Source organism: Haplochromis burtoni, unplaced genomic scaffold (genome assembly GCF_018398535.1).
Source record: "Haplochromis burtoni strain Fernald_Lab_line unplaced genomic scaffold, NCSU_Asbu1 Contig_6, whole genome shotgun sequence".
NCBI classification, from domain to species: Eukaryota; Metazoa; Chordata; class Actinopteri; order Cichliformes; family Cichlidae; genus Haplochromis; species Haplochromis burtoni.
Genome location: NW_024582367.1, coordinates 1,951,822 through 1,968,761, shown reverse-complemented (window position 1 = coordinate 1,968,761; position 16,940 = coordinate 1,951,822). Strand labels below are relative to the sequence as shown.

Sequence of the window (16,940 nt, the reverse complement as noted above, 5' to 3'; positions counted from 1 at the left end):
GCCAAAATCATCAGGAGGATAAAAATGCAAGGATTCCAAAATATTTCTGTAAAGTCATTATAGATATAATGGAATAAATAAAGGGGGAAACTTTACTGGTAAAGTGTAACCAAATCGGTACCATCTCAGTTCTTCACAGTGCCGTACACCATTTCTCACCGAAATAAAAAAAAAAGGCCACCATTACCAGCAACTGTGCACAGATGCCTTTGTAACAACAGTCTGTACTACTGTTTTGGACATTGGGGTTTTTTTTGTGTTTTTTTTTTTGTGTGTTTTTTTTTTTTATTACCGCTGCACACACACCACAGTCCTAGCAGGAGTTTGCTAGCCTAGCTGTCCGCTCCTTACGTGACATGTTACTCATCATCCCACACATTCATATATCTCTGTTTACCAACTGAAGCTTCTGCCACAGCTCATTTTTTTTATAGCTGTTGGAGTTGTAAGACCAGTCAGTTTCAGCAGTAGAGTTCCTAATAGTGAGTTTAAACTGCTTTTTTGATTTTTAAAATAAAGTTACCACCCGATTTCTGTTCCTCACTTCCTCAGAATATGTGGAGGGGACCCTAATTTCAGCATCCTGGAAGTAGAAAGCACTGAAGATCTGTGTCTTACACGACAGACAGGTGAGAGACTCCTGCTTTGCACACACATCGCTTCAGAAGTGGCTGTAATATCATGTGTAGTAATTATTTGTGACTTGCTAGTGCAGTCAGCAGTGTTTAGACATTTAAATAGACTTCTTTATGTTATTATTTTGTTAGCAAAAACTTATTGTACTTAGTCCCCATGAAAAGAAACTCATCAAACAAAATATAGTGCACAGACTGTGGTTTTTATTTTGATATATTTAGTCTAAAAAGTAAACACGGATGAGCTGTGCGGCTAATGTTTTTGCATTAAAATTTACCTTGCTTCTTTTAGATGGAGTCTAAGGTACTCTGTTATTTAGCTGGTTTAAATGCTATTTAGTCTGTGGAGCATCCAGAGATCCCCGTTTTTATTTGTTTATTTTGGTTTTTGGTTTCAGGTGTTTTATTTTCCCTTTCTTGTGTATGTATGTTAATGACCTTTTTAAAGATATACATACAATTGTGGAAATTTTTTTCCTGAGATTTTTAGAAATGTGCATTGCAATTATATTGTTGTTGTTATTATATTTAGACTTAAAAGAAAAAACATGGGGGATGAAAATGTCCTGTTTAAAGAGGGACATGTGGTCGCACTTTCATTTTTACCTGTTAAGTGAGTTATACCAGAGGTGTTCATGAGCCACGTTTGGCCCATTAGCCCAGTTTGACTAGTAAAACCAGTGCTACTAAAGAACATTCACCTGGACACCCCTGGATTCAAAATGAGCCAGACACAGAGTGTTCAGATCTTATTTTCATTTTTTCTTTTTTTTTTTGTCTCCTTACATCATGTGTTTGTTAAAATTGATAAATCATAGTGACAATATAAGATAAAGTTCTGCTTTACTTATCTCAAAAGTGGGGAAATACCTTTATTGCTGCAAATACAAGCTATAAGCACATAAGATAAGTACAGTGCTATATAGTTCAATAAAATACATCACAGTAAAACAACTACATTAGTAAATACAAGAACTGAAGTAAAATCAAAATTTGAGTATAAACTTAAATAAAACGATTAAAGTACACTTATAGAGAGAGATGTATACTTCTGTGTAAAGCTAGTACCATCATACCACAAAAAATGAGTTTTATCGAAAAATTTGAGTAATTTATGGATTCACTGCAACTCTAACTCTTTACAAAATATCCAGTAGCCGATTGGACCAGTTCATGCCTGACACCCCTGTTAACAGCCTGTGTCTCTTCCCTTGCAGGTGCAGTGTGTAGCCGGGGCAGCACCGAGGAAGGACGCTCTGGGGAGGAGGCGGCGCGGCAGCACGCCTCTCCGGCTGTGGATGTGCTGGGTGGCAACCCCCAGGCTGCACAAAATGTGGCTGGGGAGTCCCCTCGGCATGCCCCGCAGCCGGTCGCAGCTGCCCCGCACCCAGTCCCTCCACTCACCGATCCGTCCACTGTGCCCCTGCTGGAGAGCAACACCCCAACATTCGCCAGCACGGAGAACACCCCTCCGACCACCTTGCCTGAGACTCTACCAATCAGTGGTAATATCATCTCAGAAGAGAGTGCCGTCGGAGTTGCAAGATCTTTGCCAGCGTCCCTCACTGAGGACTGCAGTTCCTCTGCTGAGATGCAAAGGCTTCCAGCTTCCCTTTGTCCTCCTGTCCCCTCACAGATTGACAAAACAGTGCAAGAGCTGCAATACGGGTCACAAACTGATAAAGAGAAAAGCCACTCAAACAGTCAGACAAACCAGCTTCCTAGAGAAGGTGCTGGACTTGTGGTTATTACGGGAACAAAGGAAAAACAGTCCATCACCTTGGAATATAAACCAGAGACTGGAACAAATATGGAACTTGGTGGAAAAGAGCACACAGGTGGGAATATTCTCCCACAACAACCGAAATCTCAGATCTGTTTCACAGCCTCATCTCTCTCTGTCCAAGACGCTACGGAGGGTGGGGCTGTGGAGCAGTCCGACAGGACTCCATCTGTCCAAACAAATCAAAGCAGCCATATACCTCCGTCAGGTGCTGCAGAGCAAGCAGGGAGTCTCCAGGACTCGGCATCGCCTGCACTCCTTCTGTCCTCAGCCGAAAATAGAGAGATTAAACAAACTAACCTGTCAAAAACTCAACCCAAAACTATCAAGGGGATCTCAGCTAATGCTAGAGACGTGCAGAAAACGGCTTTTTCGGAGTCAGTTGAACACATTGAAACGCAGCCTCATTCAGCTGAAATACTCGAAGCCGCAAAGGCAAGAGAGCTGCTCCCTGGAATATACACTTCGACTGGAAAAGGAAGCTCGGCGTCCAGCTGCGGTCCCCTTGAAGGAGCGCAGGTGGAGAGTAGCACGAGCAAAGAGCAAGCTGACTTGTCAGGCCCCACAGTGCTGCAAGAGATTTCCTCAAAACCTTCCACCGGACCTGCTCTGTTTGACACAGGCCTAGTTGTCTCACTTCAGGCGGGGGAGGTTATAAAAGCTGAAACATCTCACACCTCTGACCAAGTCGCCTCAACAGAGCTCATCGCGGAGATTGTGCATTCTGCCGACACTCAGGAAATTGTGGTTGTCGGGGAGGAGGCTCATATCACCGGGGCCTGGCCCACCGTGCACCTGAATCAGAGTTACCTTCTGCAGCGAGAGGATGGCAGCGTCTGCGAAGCCGCCATCGTCAACGAGCTGACTTCGGAGATCTCCGCTGGGGAGCCGAAGCTGTACACAGGAAGCGTTCAGACGCAGATGGAGCTGGGCTCTCAACCTGTGGAAGTGTACGAGTTTTGCAGTCTGGTGGAGGAGGTCGCAGAGGAGACGGTCTGTGCCAGCAGTGCTGCACAGATGCCTCATTCTCCTGGATATGAGGTGAACTTATTCAACGCTTTACTAGAAAACTCTGAGGACCTCGAAGCATCTATCCACACAGTTGGTGAAAACAACACCATCATAATCTCCCAGCAGCCCTTGCGTTCAACAAGTGATATAAATCAGGCTTGTTCTAGCAGTAATTTATCCATACGAAACACAAGCATGGCCGGAGTTGAACAGCATTTGGTGTTAGATGCTAACCAAGCTGTTGAAGTGGCACACTCAAGTGCGGTTTGTTTAGTTGAAGTAGCGGCCGTTACTGCTGACTCATTCACTGTTGAACAGGCGGACACCCGCGTGCAAATCGGGACACAGGTCGGTGCTGACCAGACGGAGGTGAGCGGTGCTGCTGTGCTTCAGACTGTTGGCCCAAAACAGGAAGCAGAAGTAACAGTTGCTTCGTTATCTCTCTTATCCCCAGTGGTTACTATTACCAGTGGAAACTTGGGGATGCAGGCGCCTGTTGCTGTTACACTTTCTCATATAGGAAACCAACCCTCCCTAAATCAGACCCCAGGAGTCACTGTTGTAAGTGTCGCAAAGCCTGAGGTCTGTGTTTCTGCTTGTGACGGGACCAAAGAATCCCCCGCTGTCACCACAACGGCATCAGTGACTGTTCAGAATGTCGCCATGCCCTCAGTAAGCATGCCAGTGGCTTTGCGTGCCGCTCCTGGGGCTATAAATCCAAAGCTGCTCCTTCTCAAACCGGGAGAAACTCCTCTCCTGAAACACCCACCCTCCTTTTCATTGTCTAAGCAACAGAATGCAGACGGCAAGCTGGCCAATGCCCACGGCTCCTGCTCCTGGTCTGGCACGGTGTCTGAGGAGTGCCTTCCCCAAACAGTCTCCGCTCTTAGCAGCTGCAGCGATCAGACGCAGCGGGCTGTCAATGAATTGTCAGTGGTGGCAGCAGCAGGAGCTTCTGTCAAGCTAGAAAGTGGTAATATTTCTCTTGAACCCGACCCGGCTACACCTGCCACCCCCTCAACGACTACTACAAGCAAACCTGAGGCCTTAACCGTTAGCAGAACTTTATCCCAAGATGTTTCCACAGCAGCCGCTACGCTGCACAGTTCGAACATGCTCACAGCTTCAGTCTCAGCATCCACCAGCCCCGGCGACTTCCCCAGCCAACCCGATTCCATCTACGGGGAGGAAGACGGCGAGGACATTGAGCATGACGACCCTGCGGGAGAAACTGAGGTCCAGGAGAGCAACTCGGGACAGGTTAGCAGCCCAGAAGAAGGCAGTGACGACGAAGCCAGTACCGAAAAAAGCGAGATGACCACCCCCAGCTCGCCACACAAGGTATTCGATCCATTATTAAAAAAAAAAAAAAAAAAAAAAAGGAAACCAAAGAAACCATAGCTTAGACATAGCATTAAGACTCATAGTCATGAGTTATTGCTTGAATGCCAAGGTATAAGAGGCGTCCACAAAACACGAGCACAACTGAAGCAAAACAGCTGATAAATGCTAAATCTGCATCCGGACATCTTGTCGCTGTGAATAAGATGAGATGAACTGTTTATTGGATCTTTTTTGTTCTTTTTATCCGAGTGAGGAGCTTAGGGGTTTCAGAGAGGTTTGCTTCCTAACTGGGTATGACAGAATTTTTTTTTTTTTTTTTTTTTTAGTGATGTGCAACACTGTTACTGTTGCTGAAATCATTTTTCTGAGCTGTAATTCAGTCCTGAAGAGATGCGTTAATATTTTATCTTGGCTAAGAACAAAAAGCAGTTTTAGTTATCAAATGGTAATCAGATACGCTGGCATGCTTTTTTTTTTAAATTTTAAAAGGACGTCACTCCGCATGTAGTCCATCTTTAATGCAACACGTGTGTGTGCGCGGTGTTCTTATATATAGTGATTCAGTTCTTTTAAGTTGGCCGCATGCTAAGCCATGTGTGTTTTCCAGCATGGACAGAGCAGGACAGACAGACAAGCACTGTTTCTTAAGGTAAGTGCTGGTTGTCAGACACCCAGACAGGCTCATTTTAACAGGGCATTCATGAGCATATCCCAGGCAGGTGAATTTTAACTCAAGCAGGCATTTCTTTGACTTCAGCTCTTTTATGATTGCATGAGAAGACGGCTGCCACAGACTCGCTCGTGGCCAGTTTGACACGCTTCCTAAAAACTTAAATGCTCTAATCCATTTCATGCATGATGCTTTTGTCTTAGTGAAGCTTAGGCTTTCACCTTAGTTTGTTTCATTTTCTAAAAATTAAAAAAAAAACAAATCCTCTTCATCCTTGTCCCCTTCACTCTCAGGTACGCCAGTGGATTGCAGACAGGGTCACTGGGAATTCTTCTCCTGGATCACCCTCAACCTTCTCCTACCCCGGATCCTCAACCACTCCTGACTGGTCCACACCACGGCGGGAGAGGTCCTCGCCTCTCCGGGGTCCCCACGGAAAGTTTGTTTCACCTTCCTCTTTCGGTGCCTACAGTTCGTCGTCTTCGCCGCCAGACCAGGGCTCCTCTCAGCGGTCCCGCAGTGAGCGTCACACCGACATGGCAGAGCTGGCTAAACATGTGAGTGAGCATCATTCAGGATGTTCAGCATTTCGTCCACACATCCGCGGGACAGTCAACCAGTCTGTCTCTCAGTCTGTGTTTTTAGCAGTCTTTCTGCTTGTCTAGATACAGTTTTATCTAATTATATCTATCCATCTATTATCAATCTCTCTGACTGCCTATTCCTTTGTCTGTCCTTCTATTTACCTCTTTCATCTATCTTCAAATTTCCCAATTCAGTTTTTGTTTTTGTTTTCAAACCGGGCTCTGATATTTTTATATAAAATATTTCATCTTTGTAACCGTCCTGCATATGAAAGGGTTTTTTTTGGTTTATCATGCTTTAGTTTTATATTTCTTCCACGTAATCCAAGTAAAATCTTAACTTTTATTTTGCTGTAGGTTGTTTCTTGTCCCTCAGTAAATGGTGCCAGGCAGAAATCTTATGAATTGTGTATGAATCACTGCTTCTCAGCCTCTCACTAAATCCTCAAATTGACGAAAGCAGTTGCACATCCGAAGATTATTTGTCTCATGTCCGATGCCTTTTAACAGGCTGCTCCAGGAGTCTGAAATGTAAATAATCAAAACAAATCACTTTGAATGGCACAACATGCATTTTTTTTTAACCTTCTGGATTCTTAAAGGAGAGAAAATTGGACCTTTTTTACTAAAAAGACATTTCAGTTTTGTGAATAGACGCAGCTTTTGATCCATTTCCCTATTTAGCTGTCGGGCAGTTAAGTAGTTAATTGTTATTTTATGTCTGCTTTGAGTAATTTACGAAAAGCTCAGGAGAAATGCAGCACTTTTTAAAAACTCCCCTGACATCCTTTTGACTTTGATGGTATACATGATTATGCTGGAGCGCTCTGCTGAACAACCTTTAAAAACTGTTGTGTTCAAGTGTTAAATATAAAGAGCTCTGTCCTTTGTACTGTTTACTTGCGTTACTTTTTGGGAACATCACGGTTTTTAAGAAGAAACGTCTCAATCAGCTCCTCCTCTTTTGTGAAGCAAGTGAAGCTCTGCTGATGAAGGTCACTATATGACAAACAGGACAAGGCAACAAAGTGTGTGGATTTGAAAGCAGGAGAAAAAAGATGGAACATCTTGCAGCCTTGTGACTGTGTGAGACAAAGTGTGAGGTGTGTGGAACAGCTTCTCTGCTGCAGTTTGAGTGCTAGGGAGGGATATTGTTATCGAAAATGTTGCACAGGTGCAGCTCTTTTGAAATTAAACAAATATTTTCTCCGACCGATGAGAGCCGTTCACCAGAGTGCCATTATTATTATTATTATTATTATTTTATTTTATTTTTTTGTTACTGAGACAGATAATTATGACGTAATGAATCCAGAGTGTACCTAAATGAGAGGTGCAAGGAGAACCTTTATTTTTTTAAATGCCAACCCGGAGGCTGGCACCACCATGGTTCCCTCTATACACACACAAAGTGGGATTTCTTTTCTGTTTTTGTTTCAAGGTTTTTTTGGTGTTATTGCATAAAACTTTGTTAAAAAAATGTTTTGGTCAATTTGTGAAGATAATCTTCACAAATTGATGCCATTAAGTGAAATCCTATAAGGTAAAAGCCATAAACAAACTGCCTTTTGTTCAGCTCTCTTTCCATATAATCTTTCTATCTTCCTTATAATGCCAATATATGGCACTAGTATCTAAAAAGACCTGAAAATGGGGTTCTCAAAGCTTTGATGGACCCATTTCTATCAAGTGAGCCTACATCAAAAGTGGGGACCGCCTCTAAGAGTCGAAAGAACTAAGAAAAGGTTCCTCCGGTTTGAAAGCACCTTTGAAGATGCAGTGTAGCAGGAGATCAGTATTTGGCATTTCTGAATCCGCTAACCCCCACCTTACTGTTTCAGAGCCAGGAGTTTACTGACTTTTTGTTCTTCACTTTGTGCTGCAGGAAGCTGACATCGAGCATCGAACACAGGCACTGAAGCGAGAGGGCTTCTGGTCAATGAAGCGACTCACCCGCCTGACGGAGCCACCGCGGCCAAAGGTTCACTGGGATTACCTGTGTGAGGAGATGCAGTGGCTCTCGGCTGACTTTGCTCAAGAGAGGCGGTGGAAGAGAGGCGTGGCCAGAAAGGTAGGACATGCAAATCATCACAGAGGTTTGCTTGAAGTTTCACACATTCATGATGCTAAGAACAGGGGTGAAAAGTGCGCTCCTGTATTTTTGATGGTGGATGTTGTATATGTTCTAAATGTGTTCTGTTGATTTGTTGTTAGGTGGTGCGGATGGTGATGCGGCACCATGAGGAGCTGAGGCAAAAGGAAGAAAAAGCAAAGCGGGACGAGCATGCTAAAATCAGACGAGTCGCCTCTTCTATCGCAAAGGAAGTCCGGGCTTTTTGGAGCAGCGTAGAGAAGGTACAGATGATTCCCTGAAACCAAGCAAACAGAACATTCTGCTTCTCTGTTCAGCGCCCGTGTTTGTTCGGGTTTATGACAGAAATAACATCCACTTTTCACATCAAGTGCAGTCCTGCTTCCAAAAACGTGGCAGTGTAATGTTCAAGGCTGTAGCTGAATAAAAACTGAAACGAGGTGGGGATCAGGAGGCTTTGGCGCACAGATTCTGAAACTGCAGGTTTCGTCACTCTCCTACCAAAATTCACTGAACCAGCAGCAAAAGACCAAAACTACACCTTTGAAAAACATCGTAATGAATAAATTCCCTCTTAGTTTTGCTGTTTTGCTTCCACCACGATAAAATTGCACCTCTTGCACAGCTCTATCTCTCAGCGTGCTTTGATACCAATTTACCATCAAACACCTCTATTTTCGGTATTTTTTGTTTGCCTGCTACACACCCAGCTACCGTTGTGTACAGTGCTGTCGGCTGCCCCCCTTCAAAAAAATGGCCCCTGACAAGACAGCCTAATTTCGGTTTTTCAGTACTGAAGAAATGTAAACTTTCACACATTATACTAAATTACAAAATGCTCATCTGTGTCTCCAATAAAACATTGGCACTACATACAACACGACGCAACACAGTAACTTAACTTAGTAATAAAATGAAGAATAAGTGTAAATAATAAACAAAACAAAAAAAACACTGGACAGTTTGGACACACATTTAAAAAAAAACCAAAAAAAAAACAAAACCCCAAAATAATTTAAATTAAACTGAAAGTGAACCTTTTCATACGAGCAAAACTCACTCTGAAAGCTGGCTGAAACTGAAAATAAAACTTCAGAACAAACATATACGATAGAAAATGGCACACGAAGTGATTAGTTTTTATTGGGCTCTTATTTTAACAACACTCTGGGAACCTTTGGAGGATATCAATTACCTCAGTAGGGGAAAACCAACGGGTTTTCTAATCTATGCTCGCTATCTCATGATTTCAGCCGCTCTGCTCGTCCCGTGTCATATTTTCTTTGGTTCAGAACAAGCTTAATATTTTCACTGGTGCGCTTGGGTCAGTTCAGCACCTGGATCCTTTTTCCTGCTGAGCTATTGTCGTTGTAAAAATGCAGAATGTGTTTTGGTATTTTTTGCTAAAATAAGCAAAGCTTTAATTTATAGTAGATGCATCTTTTTGTAAAGTAAGATGTAGTTTGCAAACACTTGGAATAAACTCTTGTGAATCTTCCATCTTTTTCTGGGATGTTCAACCTTGTTAGTTGTGAACTGATCTAGTGCGTTTTCTTTAGTATTACATTTTTTTTTCCAGTGTTGTTTTTCTAATTTAGAAACACGCGCACACAAAAAACTTTAATGTGTGTTGCTGACATTATTTTAATGGTCTAATTGTTTGTTTGTTTGTTTGTTTTTAAAAACAAACAAACAAACAAAAAGACCCCCACAGAGCTCATAATTGCCCTTTTTTATTAAAAAAAAAAAAAAAAAAAAATTGTTATTTTTGAACTAAATACAGTATGTAAATCTAAGTCATCAAGAATTTCGGTTGAATTTCACCCAGAGTAATCCGACTACACGGCTCTTCTTGATGTTAAAACATGCAGCTTGAAACCTTGAATTGAACTTTTTATATTGTAAACTCAATTAAAATACGAGACCCATTTGAGATTTTATGCCGTTTTACCCAGCATCGCAACTTTTCTGCTTATGTGGGGTTTTTTTGTTTATTTTTTAAAAATCATGTGAAATTCCCAGCTGTTCTCACACGCTGTCTTATTTGTTGAACCTGAAGGTGGTACAGTACAAGCAGCAGTCCAGGCTAGAGGAGAAGCGGAAGAAGGCGTTGGACCTTCAGCTGGACTTCATTGTTGGCCAGACGGAGAAATACTCGGACCTCCTGAGCAAGTCCTTGGCACCCATCAGGCCTGCTGAGACCGTCGTGTCTCCACAGAAATCCCTGCCTAATCCTGTCGAGGAGGATGGTGAGAAGTTTTCCCTTTAAAGAAAACCTTCTTCTTATCGTTAGTGCTCACTGCCACCATGTCGCAGACAGCTTTCAGAGCTGATTCACTGGTTCAGACTGGGACGTTGTCATAGCTACACACCAGTGAGCGAATCTTCTCAAGCATTCAGAGGTAAACTGTTTCATAGGAACAAAAGGCGTTCTTCACCGTCAAGGTCGCTACATCTTTGTAAGATTAAACCGCATTTTCTGCGAGCCCTCTCTGACTGATGCGCCTCGGCTTGGTTTAACATGATGAGAAGTCAAACATTTGTCACAGCAGTTACACATTTTTATTTTTTTTGGGGGGGTGAACCACATCCAGAGCGCTGTACCTAATGCTCTTTGGCAACCGTCAGACTTGAGACCCATCAAACCTGTCAGACTTGTCTGCTGCCAGTATTACCGTTGGCAGCTTATTCCTGAAGCACTGAGGTGAGCAGCTTAATCTGAAGCTGTGTTTCAGTCAGAGGAGGAACAGACGTAGCAGTGGTTCTGATCCCACCTTCATTTCATTACCAAATACGGGTTTGTTGGTGCTAAAGTGCGAACACAGTCTGCTTAGCTGTGAAGAAGCTCACAGCACTGAGACCAAAACTTAAATTTTCCTTCTGCCTGTAGCTGAAGCCTTGCAGTAGCTCCAGCTGTGGCTTTTGTGTGTTAAAATCAAAATAGGAGACACAAACCAATAAGTCTTTAGTTAAGAAAGAGGAAAAAAAAGATAGGTAGGTAGGTAGGTAGGAATGGAGCAACAACAAAACCCCCCCACCAGACACAACAAACTGCTGCTCTTAATCAAGACATGGATTTACATCAGCCTATTCTAGAAACTAAAATACCATGTTATATTTCAAACAGTGTGTGCTTATCATACTTTTGCTGTTTCTTTTATCTGTGACAGATAATCTGAAAGATATCTAATGTATATAAAATGCTGTCAATCATTTTTATGTTTTAAAAAAAAAAAGTTAAAATGGCTGCATATTATTTTATTTTTTTTAAACCACTTGACACATTTATGCCTCTGTTCAAATTTAGTCTAAATCAAACTTCTGTTTTTTGGATTTATAATACTGAAAGTATTTTCTGCAGACTTGTATTTAGATTAGTTAAACATCTGTTGTGATGTTTTGCATGACTAACAGGCTGAGAGTAGCAATATTTACTGCTGCAGAAGCTTCAAAGCAGAGGAAACTGTATAAGTGGGTATGATACACAAATAAAGCCACTGAAAACAAGTATTCCTGTATGAAATATATTTGCTTGAGGGTTTTAAAAAAAAAAAAAAAAGTAAAATCCTTGTTTCAGTTTGCAAAATGCTTGGACTGCGTGGTTCCCATTCATCAACTATCGTCACAGACCATTTGTAAAATGCAAATAATCCATAAAAACTTCTTTTAAAAAGTATATTTAAGCGTATATGAGAGGAAATTCAGTCTTTTTCAGTGTGTATGTTTGAGATGGTGTTTTTTTTTTTTTTTCTCTTTTTGACTTTGCAGTTTGTCTAACTGTGTTCTTCAGAATAAAGTCTTTTTCCAATACCAAACCCTTTGTTTTCATGCAGACAGAGACTTTGAACCTCCCTGTGAAGAGGAGGATGATGAAGAGACCATAGAGGTGGAGGAGCAGCAGGAGGGCAATGATGCTGAGAGCCACCGGAGGGAGATTGAACTGCTGAAGGAAGAGGGCATGCTGCCACTGGACCAGCTGCTCAGCAGCCTCAATCTGCCTCAGGTAGGTCCACAAACCAGAGGGCAGTGATTGTTTTCTGAAAAGAACAAAAGTACTGCAACCATCCAGAAACAGACCAACTTCACAGATGTCCTCAGTTTAACTTGGTTATCTAAATTTGTGGTTTAAATATTTATATCTGAAAAGTTGAACAGCCTACAACTTGAGCTACTTTGTATTAGAGATGGACCGATCCGATATTACGTATCGGTATCGGTCCGATACTGACCTAAATTATTGGATCGGATATCGGAGAGAAATAAAACATGTGATCCAATCCGAAGTATCACAAAATCACCTCACAAAACGCGCTACTTGGCATAACCCAGCTCAGTGCATCGTATCAGTATGTGTCACGTGATAGAGCGGCTGTTGTCTGCGAGACCTGTCGGTGGTCTGGTGGAGCATGTGGAGCCTCGCTACATGCTTCCAAACCGCGGCATTTCATCTCAGAGAAAACTATCCCAGAGAAGTAAAGCAAGTGTGTGAGTGCATCTCTGAATGTTTGCATAGTATTTCCACGTTAAGCTTAACAACTGATATATTGAGCCATAGCTGGACTGACCATCGGAGTTCCATATTGAGGCGAAAAGGAAGCAATTTGTCCATTACTTCAGCTACAATGGGGAAAAAAAAAAAAGGGCACAAAGCTGGAGTTATTCTGTCTTTGCTGCACAGCTGCCTCTTCTCTCATTCTCTCCCCCTCCCTCCCCTGTTGCTACTTCAATCATGAAACTGATCAATGATCAGCTGGTTGGCTTTTCTGTCGCAAGTCCCGTCTCTCTTGTTTGTTTATCGCCCACCGTTTGGATATGTGGTGAGAGGGAAACATAAAAATTAATCCAGGAGATGTTCTTACTGAATCATCAGCTGAACAGTGATGGACAAACAGGATTACCTTTTATGTGAATGAGTTGAAGGGAAGTTATGAACTGTTTCTGAGAGACAAATAACACCAGGATCCTTTTCTACGTAGCTGACAGCTGGTAACTTTTCAGGGGCCGATCTAGCAAATTTTTGATAGGGGGCCAGGTAGGGCATTAACTGGGAAAGGGTGGGCACAAAAATACTTTTGTTTGTTATTTCATTTAAAATGACTAACTTGTACCCTGCCTCTCGCCCTATGACAGCTGGGATAGGCTCCAGCGCCCCCCGCGACCCTGAACAGGATAAGCGGAAGCGAATGGATGGATGGATGACTAACTTTTAATAAATAATTATCTGAATCTTACAACCAAAGTGGTCATCTGATTAAATGTATAGAAATCCATTATTGTATATAGTAACTGTTAAGTCTAATATACACCCTAGTAAGCTATAGTACTTTTTCCTTTGGGAAGGTACCATCTATGCAGTCTGCAATTCTGTTGAAGAAAGATGTTGAATCGATTTAATTATTGTAGAAAAATAATTGATTTCTGTGCATTTGTTTTTACACGTGCATTAAATTAAAGTTGATTAAGCATTGTGAGGTGGGGGGTGGTTCCCTAATATTTTTGCTGGGAGTTGGCAACCCTATTTGTTAGGTTGTTTAATATTGAGTATGAACTTATACAAAATGTAGCAAGATATTTATAAAAAAACTGTCTTATTGATTACAAAATACGCTATATCGGATTCATATCGGTATCGGCAGATATCCAAATGTATGATATCGGACATAAAGTGGTATCGTGCCATCTCTGCTTTGTATATGTTTTGTTCACATTTGAGTAAAAATGAGCTATTAATAGTTCCGGTTTTTAATCTGTTAGTGGATATACAGACAACTACTAAACAACTAGACTGATTTGAAAAAGACAAACGTTTTAAGAAGTTTCCATGGTTTCCAAGCAAACTTGTGAGTAGCTAATGATGGACCGAGAATAATGATCTACTATGATGATCTTCTCTTTATGTAAAAATGACACTGAATCTTAAACATACTGTAAATTAATTTGATTCAGTGTTGGTGCAAATTCAGGCAGTTTGGAAACTTTTCCTCCACAAACAGCTGAAATTATGGACCACGTAAAAAGTGAGCTGAGTCAAAGTATAGCACCTGAGTTTCTGCTGTTGTTTAAAGACCTGCCACTTTTATTTTGAGCTGCATCTCATAGTTGGATCTAAAGAGTCATTAAATTTAAAAAAAAAAAAAAAAAAGGTAACAGTTGAGATTCAGTGTTTCTCACGTGGGTGATTAATGCAGGTGGACAGCCGCCTCTGTTTTATTTTGAAAGTTCCTGTCCCGTTTTTCCGGACATCCTTAAACTCCACTTTCTTGGACTATAGCTGCCAGCTGAGTACCTGCAGTAGGTGGAGAGGAGGTTCAAGGACTACGGTTACCTGCTGCAGTCTGAGACTTTGGACTTGAAATATTTGTAGGAGAGCAGCTGATCATATTGCTCACTTACGTGTCACAAACTGCTTGGCCAGTTCAGTATTTTCAGAAAGGAAATGTGAATTAAATGATTGAATTCATTTAAGAAAGATTCGAAACAGTTGGTAAACACTGACATTATCACCCACATAAACAAGCTGGTGAGCTGTAGCTGTGCATTTGATTTAACAGTAATGTGTTGTATAATTATTCATCTTCATTTTCACTTCAAATTAATTCCAGATGCTGTCATCTCACTGAGGACTTATTGAGCTTTATTATTTGTTTTTATAACTCATACAAGTCTAATTATGGGATGATTATACCTGAGTAAACACGCTGACACCTCTGTTAAAACGAGGTTAGCTGATAATGTGCAAAAGCTGAAGAAAAGCACATGTTTTTAATACTGACCACAGATTTCATGTATCACTGAATCACGGTGTTACGCAGGACCAGGGCTCGGACGAAGAATGCTCTGATGAAACGTCTTCATCAGAGGCGGGGGAGGAAGAAGACGGGGAATTCACTGCCAACGAAGAGGATGGTGAGATTGCTCCCAATATAACCTCCATAAAAACAGAATGAGACCTTTTACTGGATTTTTTTTTTCTGCTCATTTTTTGTTTATCCAAGTTCATTTTTAATTGTCAAGAATTTGTTTTTCTTCTTCTGTGTTCACAGCTGAGGATGAGGAGGACACGATAGCAGCTCAGGAGAAGGTGGAAGGAAATGTAGATCATGCAGAGGAACTCGATGATTTAGCCAAAGAGGGTGAGGGCTTTATTTTCTACTGGAAGTGGTGCTAATTCATTGCATTGACCTAAGGTTTTATGAAGTGTTTGAAGAGCTTTCTGTCTCTTTAAAGAGGAAAGCAAGCTTGATGACACCTCTGCATTGCTGCTCTCTTTCTGCCTTTTTTAAAATTCTGTACATATGAATGAAATTTCATTCATTACTAGCTGCTCCCAGGTCTAAAATAAGAGGCTGCAGACCGGATCCTTGACGTGTCTCTACTTCCCTTCCAGGCGATATGAGCATGGAGGAGTTGCTGGAGAAGTACAAAGGAGCATATGCCTCAGACTTTGAGGTCCCGTCTGCTTCTGGCTCTAAAGCGAGCTCTGATTCGGAGGTGTCTGGGGATGAGGAGGTGGAGACTGAAGAAGATGAGAGTGATGTGGAAAGTAACACTTCTTCCTCAGGTATTAAACTGCTCATAAAGACCCAAAATAAACTGTTTATCTCCCTCCACTCTGAGCAGAAGCTTTCAGAAAATGTTTTCCTTCTTACGTCTGTTTCAAGTTTGTTTTGCTGCTTTAATTTATTATTAATTCATTAATCATTTCAAATGTTCTCCTCTCAGATTCACCAGGCGACAGTGCTGAAGATGAGGAGAGCGAGAAGGATGAGGAAGAGAGTGAGGAGGAAGACGAAGAGGAGTGTGGAGATGAAGGGATGGAGGTTTTGCTGAAGGAGGGAGACAGCAGCCCGTCTTCCTCTGGCTCGCGGCCAAAGAAGGAGATCAGTCACATTGCTGCTACTGCAGAGAGCCTGCAGCCCAAAGGCTACACTTTAGCTACCACAAAGGTCAGTCTTTAAATATTAAAAATGTATATTTCAGTCATTTTATCAGATGGAGGAAAAGTGTAGATTAAACTCTTCTGCAGATCTGAGTCACAGTTGTTTCAACTTTCTCTACAACTTAAGGTCAAGACCCCCATTCCATTTCTGCTTCATGGCACATTACGAGAGTATCAGCACATCGGTCTCGACTGGTTGGTCACCATGTATGAGAAAAAGCTAAACGGCATTTTGGCTGATGAGATGGGCCTCGGCAAGACGATCCAGACTATTGCTCTGCTGGCTCACCTCGCCTGTGAGAAAGGTAACAGACTGCGGCTTCTTATATGTACAGAGTTACAAAACTTTGGTTGTTGGCGTGTTATTTGTGATTAATACACTGTCCTGTTTCATTTGGTGTTATTAGGTAACTGGGGCCCTCACCTCATCATCGTCCCCACCAGCGTAATGTTAAACTGGGAGATGGAGCTGAAGCGCTGGTGTCCAGGGTTTAAAATCCTTACGTATTTTGGCAGTCAAAAGGAGAGAAAGTTAAAGAGACAGGTACTCAGTTTGCTGGTTCTGCAGGCGGCTCATTTTCCTTTGTTAGATGAGTGTGATGTGCTGCTTTGTCTGCTCTCATTTACTTTTAGTCTGTCCCTCCTGGCTTTACTGCTGTCATCTGTGATATACTGCAGATTGTTCTTGTCAGTCTTTAACTCCCCGTGTTACTTATCTGCTGAGTGGTCTTGTTTATCAATTGTTTGTTTTTAGTTTGCCTGCTGCTTGACTTACTCGTAATAATTTTGTTTCTCCTTACATACTGCTGTCTTAATTTTGACTGTGGCTTATTTACAGTGATGTAGATTAGTGTGTATCCCAGGAAAACAGAGGCACTGATC

General features: G+C 41.9%; 1 protein-coding gene across 4 annotated transcripts in view; it reads left to right on the top strand.

The window, feature by feature from the left end:
* LOC102294496 (Snf2-related CREBBP activator protein) overlaps positions 1-16,940 on the top strand; it is a 48,246-nt gene that overhangs the window by 1,460 nt on the left and 29,846 nt on the right. For 3 of the 4 annotated variants that reach the window (XM_042223433.1, XM_042223429.1, XM_042223427.1), the window contains exons 2-15: positions 553-629; positions 1,853-4,770; positions 5,381-5,422; positions 5,737-6,000; positions 7,913-8,098; positions 8,242-8,382; positions 10,179-10,368; positions 11,953-12,122; positions 14,932-15,025; positions 15,163-15,252; positions 15,507-15,680; positions 15,842-16,065; positions 16,186-16,363; positions 16,466-16,602. In XM_042223433.1, the coding sequence (XP_042079367.1) occupies positions 2,227-4,770; positions 5,381-5,422; positions 5,737-6,000; positions 7,913-8,098; positions 8,242-8,382; positions 10,179-10,368; positions 11,953-12,122; positions 14,932-15,025; positions 15,163-15,252; positions 15,507-15,680; positions 15,842-16,065; positions 16,186-16,363; positions 16,466-16,602 (4,434 nt within the window). In that variant the 5' untranslated portion in view covers positions 553-629; positions 1,853-2,226. The remainder of the gene's footprint in view (positions 1-552; positions 630-1,852; positions 4,771-5,380; positions 5,423-5,736; positions 6,001-7,912; positions 8,099-8,241; positions 8,383-10,178; positions 10,369-11,952; positions 12,123-14,931; positions 15,026-15,162; positions 15,253-15,506; positions 15,681-15,841; positions 16,066-16,185; positions 16,364-16,465; positions 16,603-16,940) is intronic. The other variant, XM_014335896.2, reaches the window with a different exon arrangement.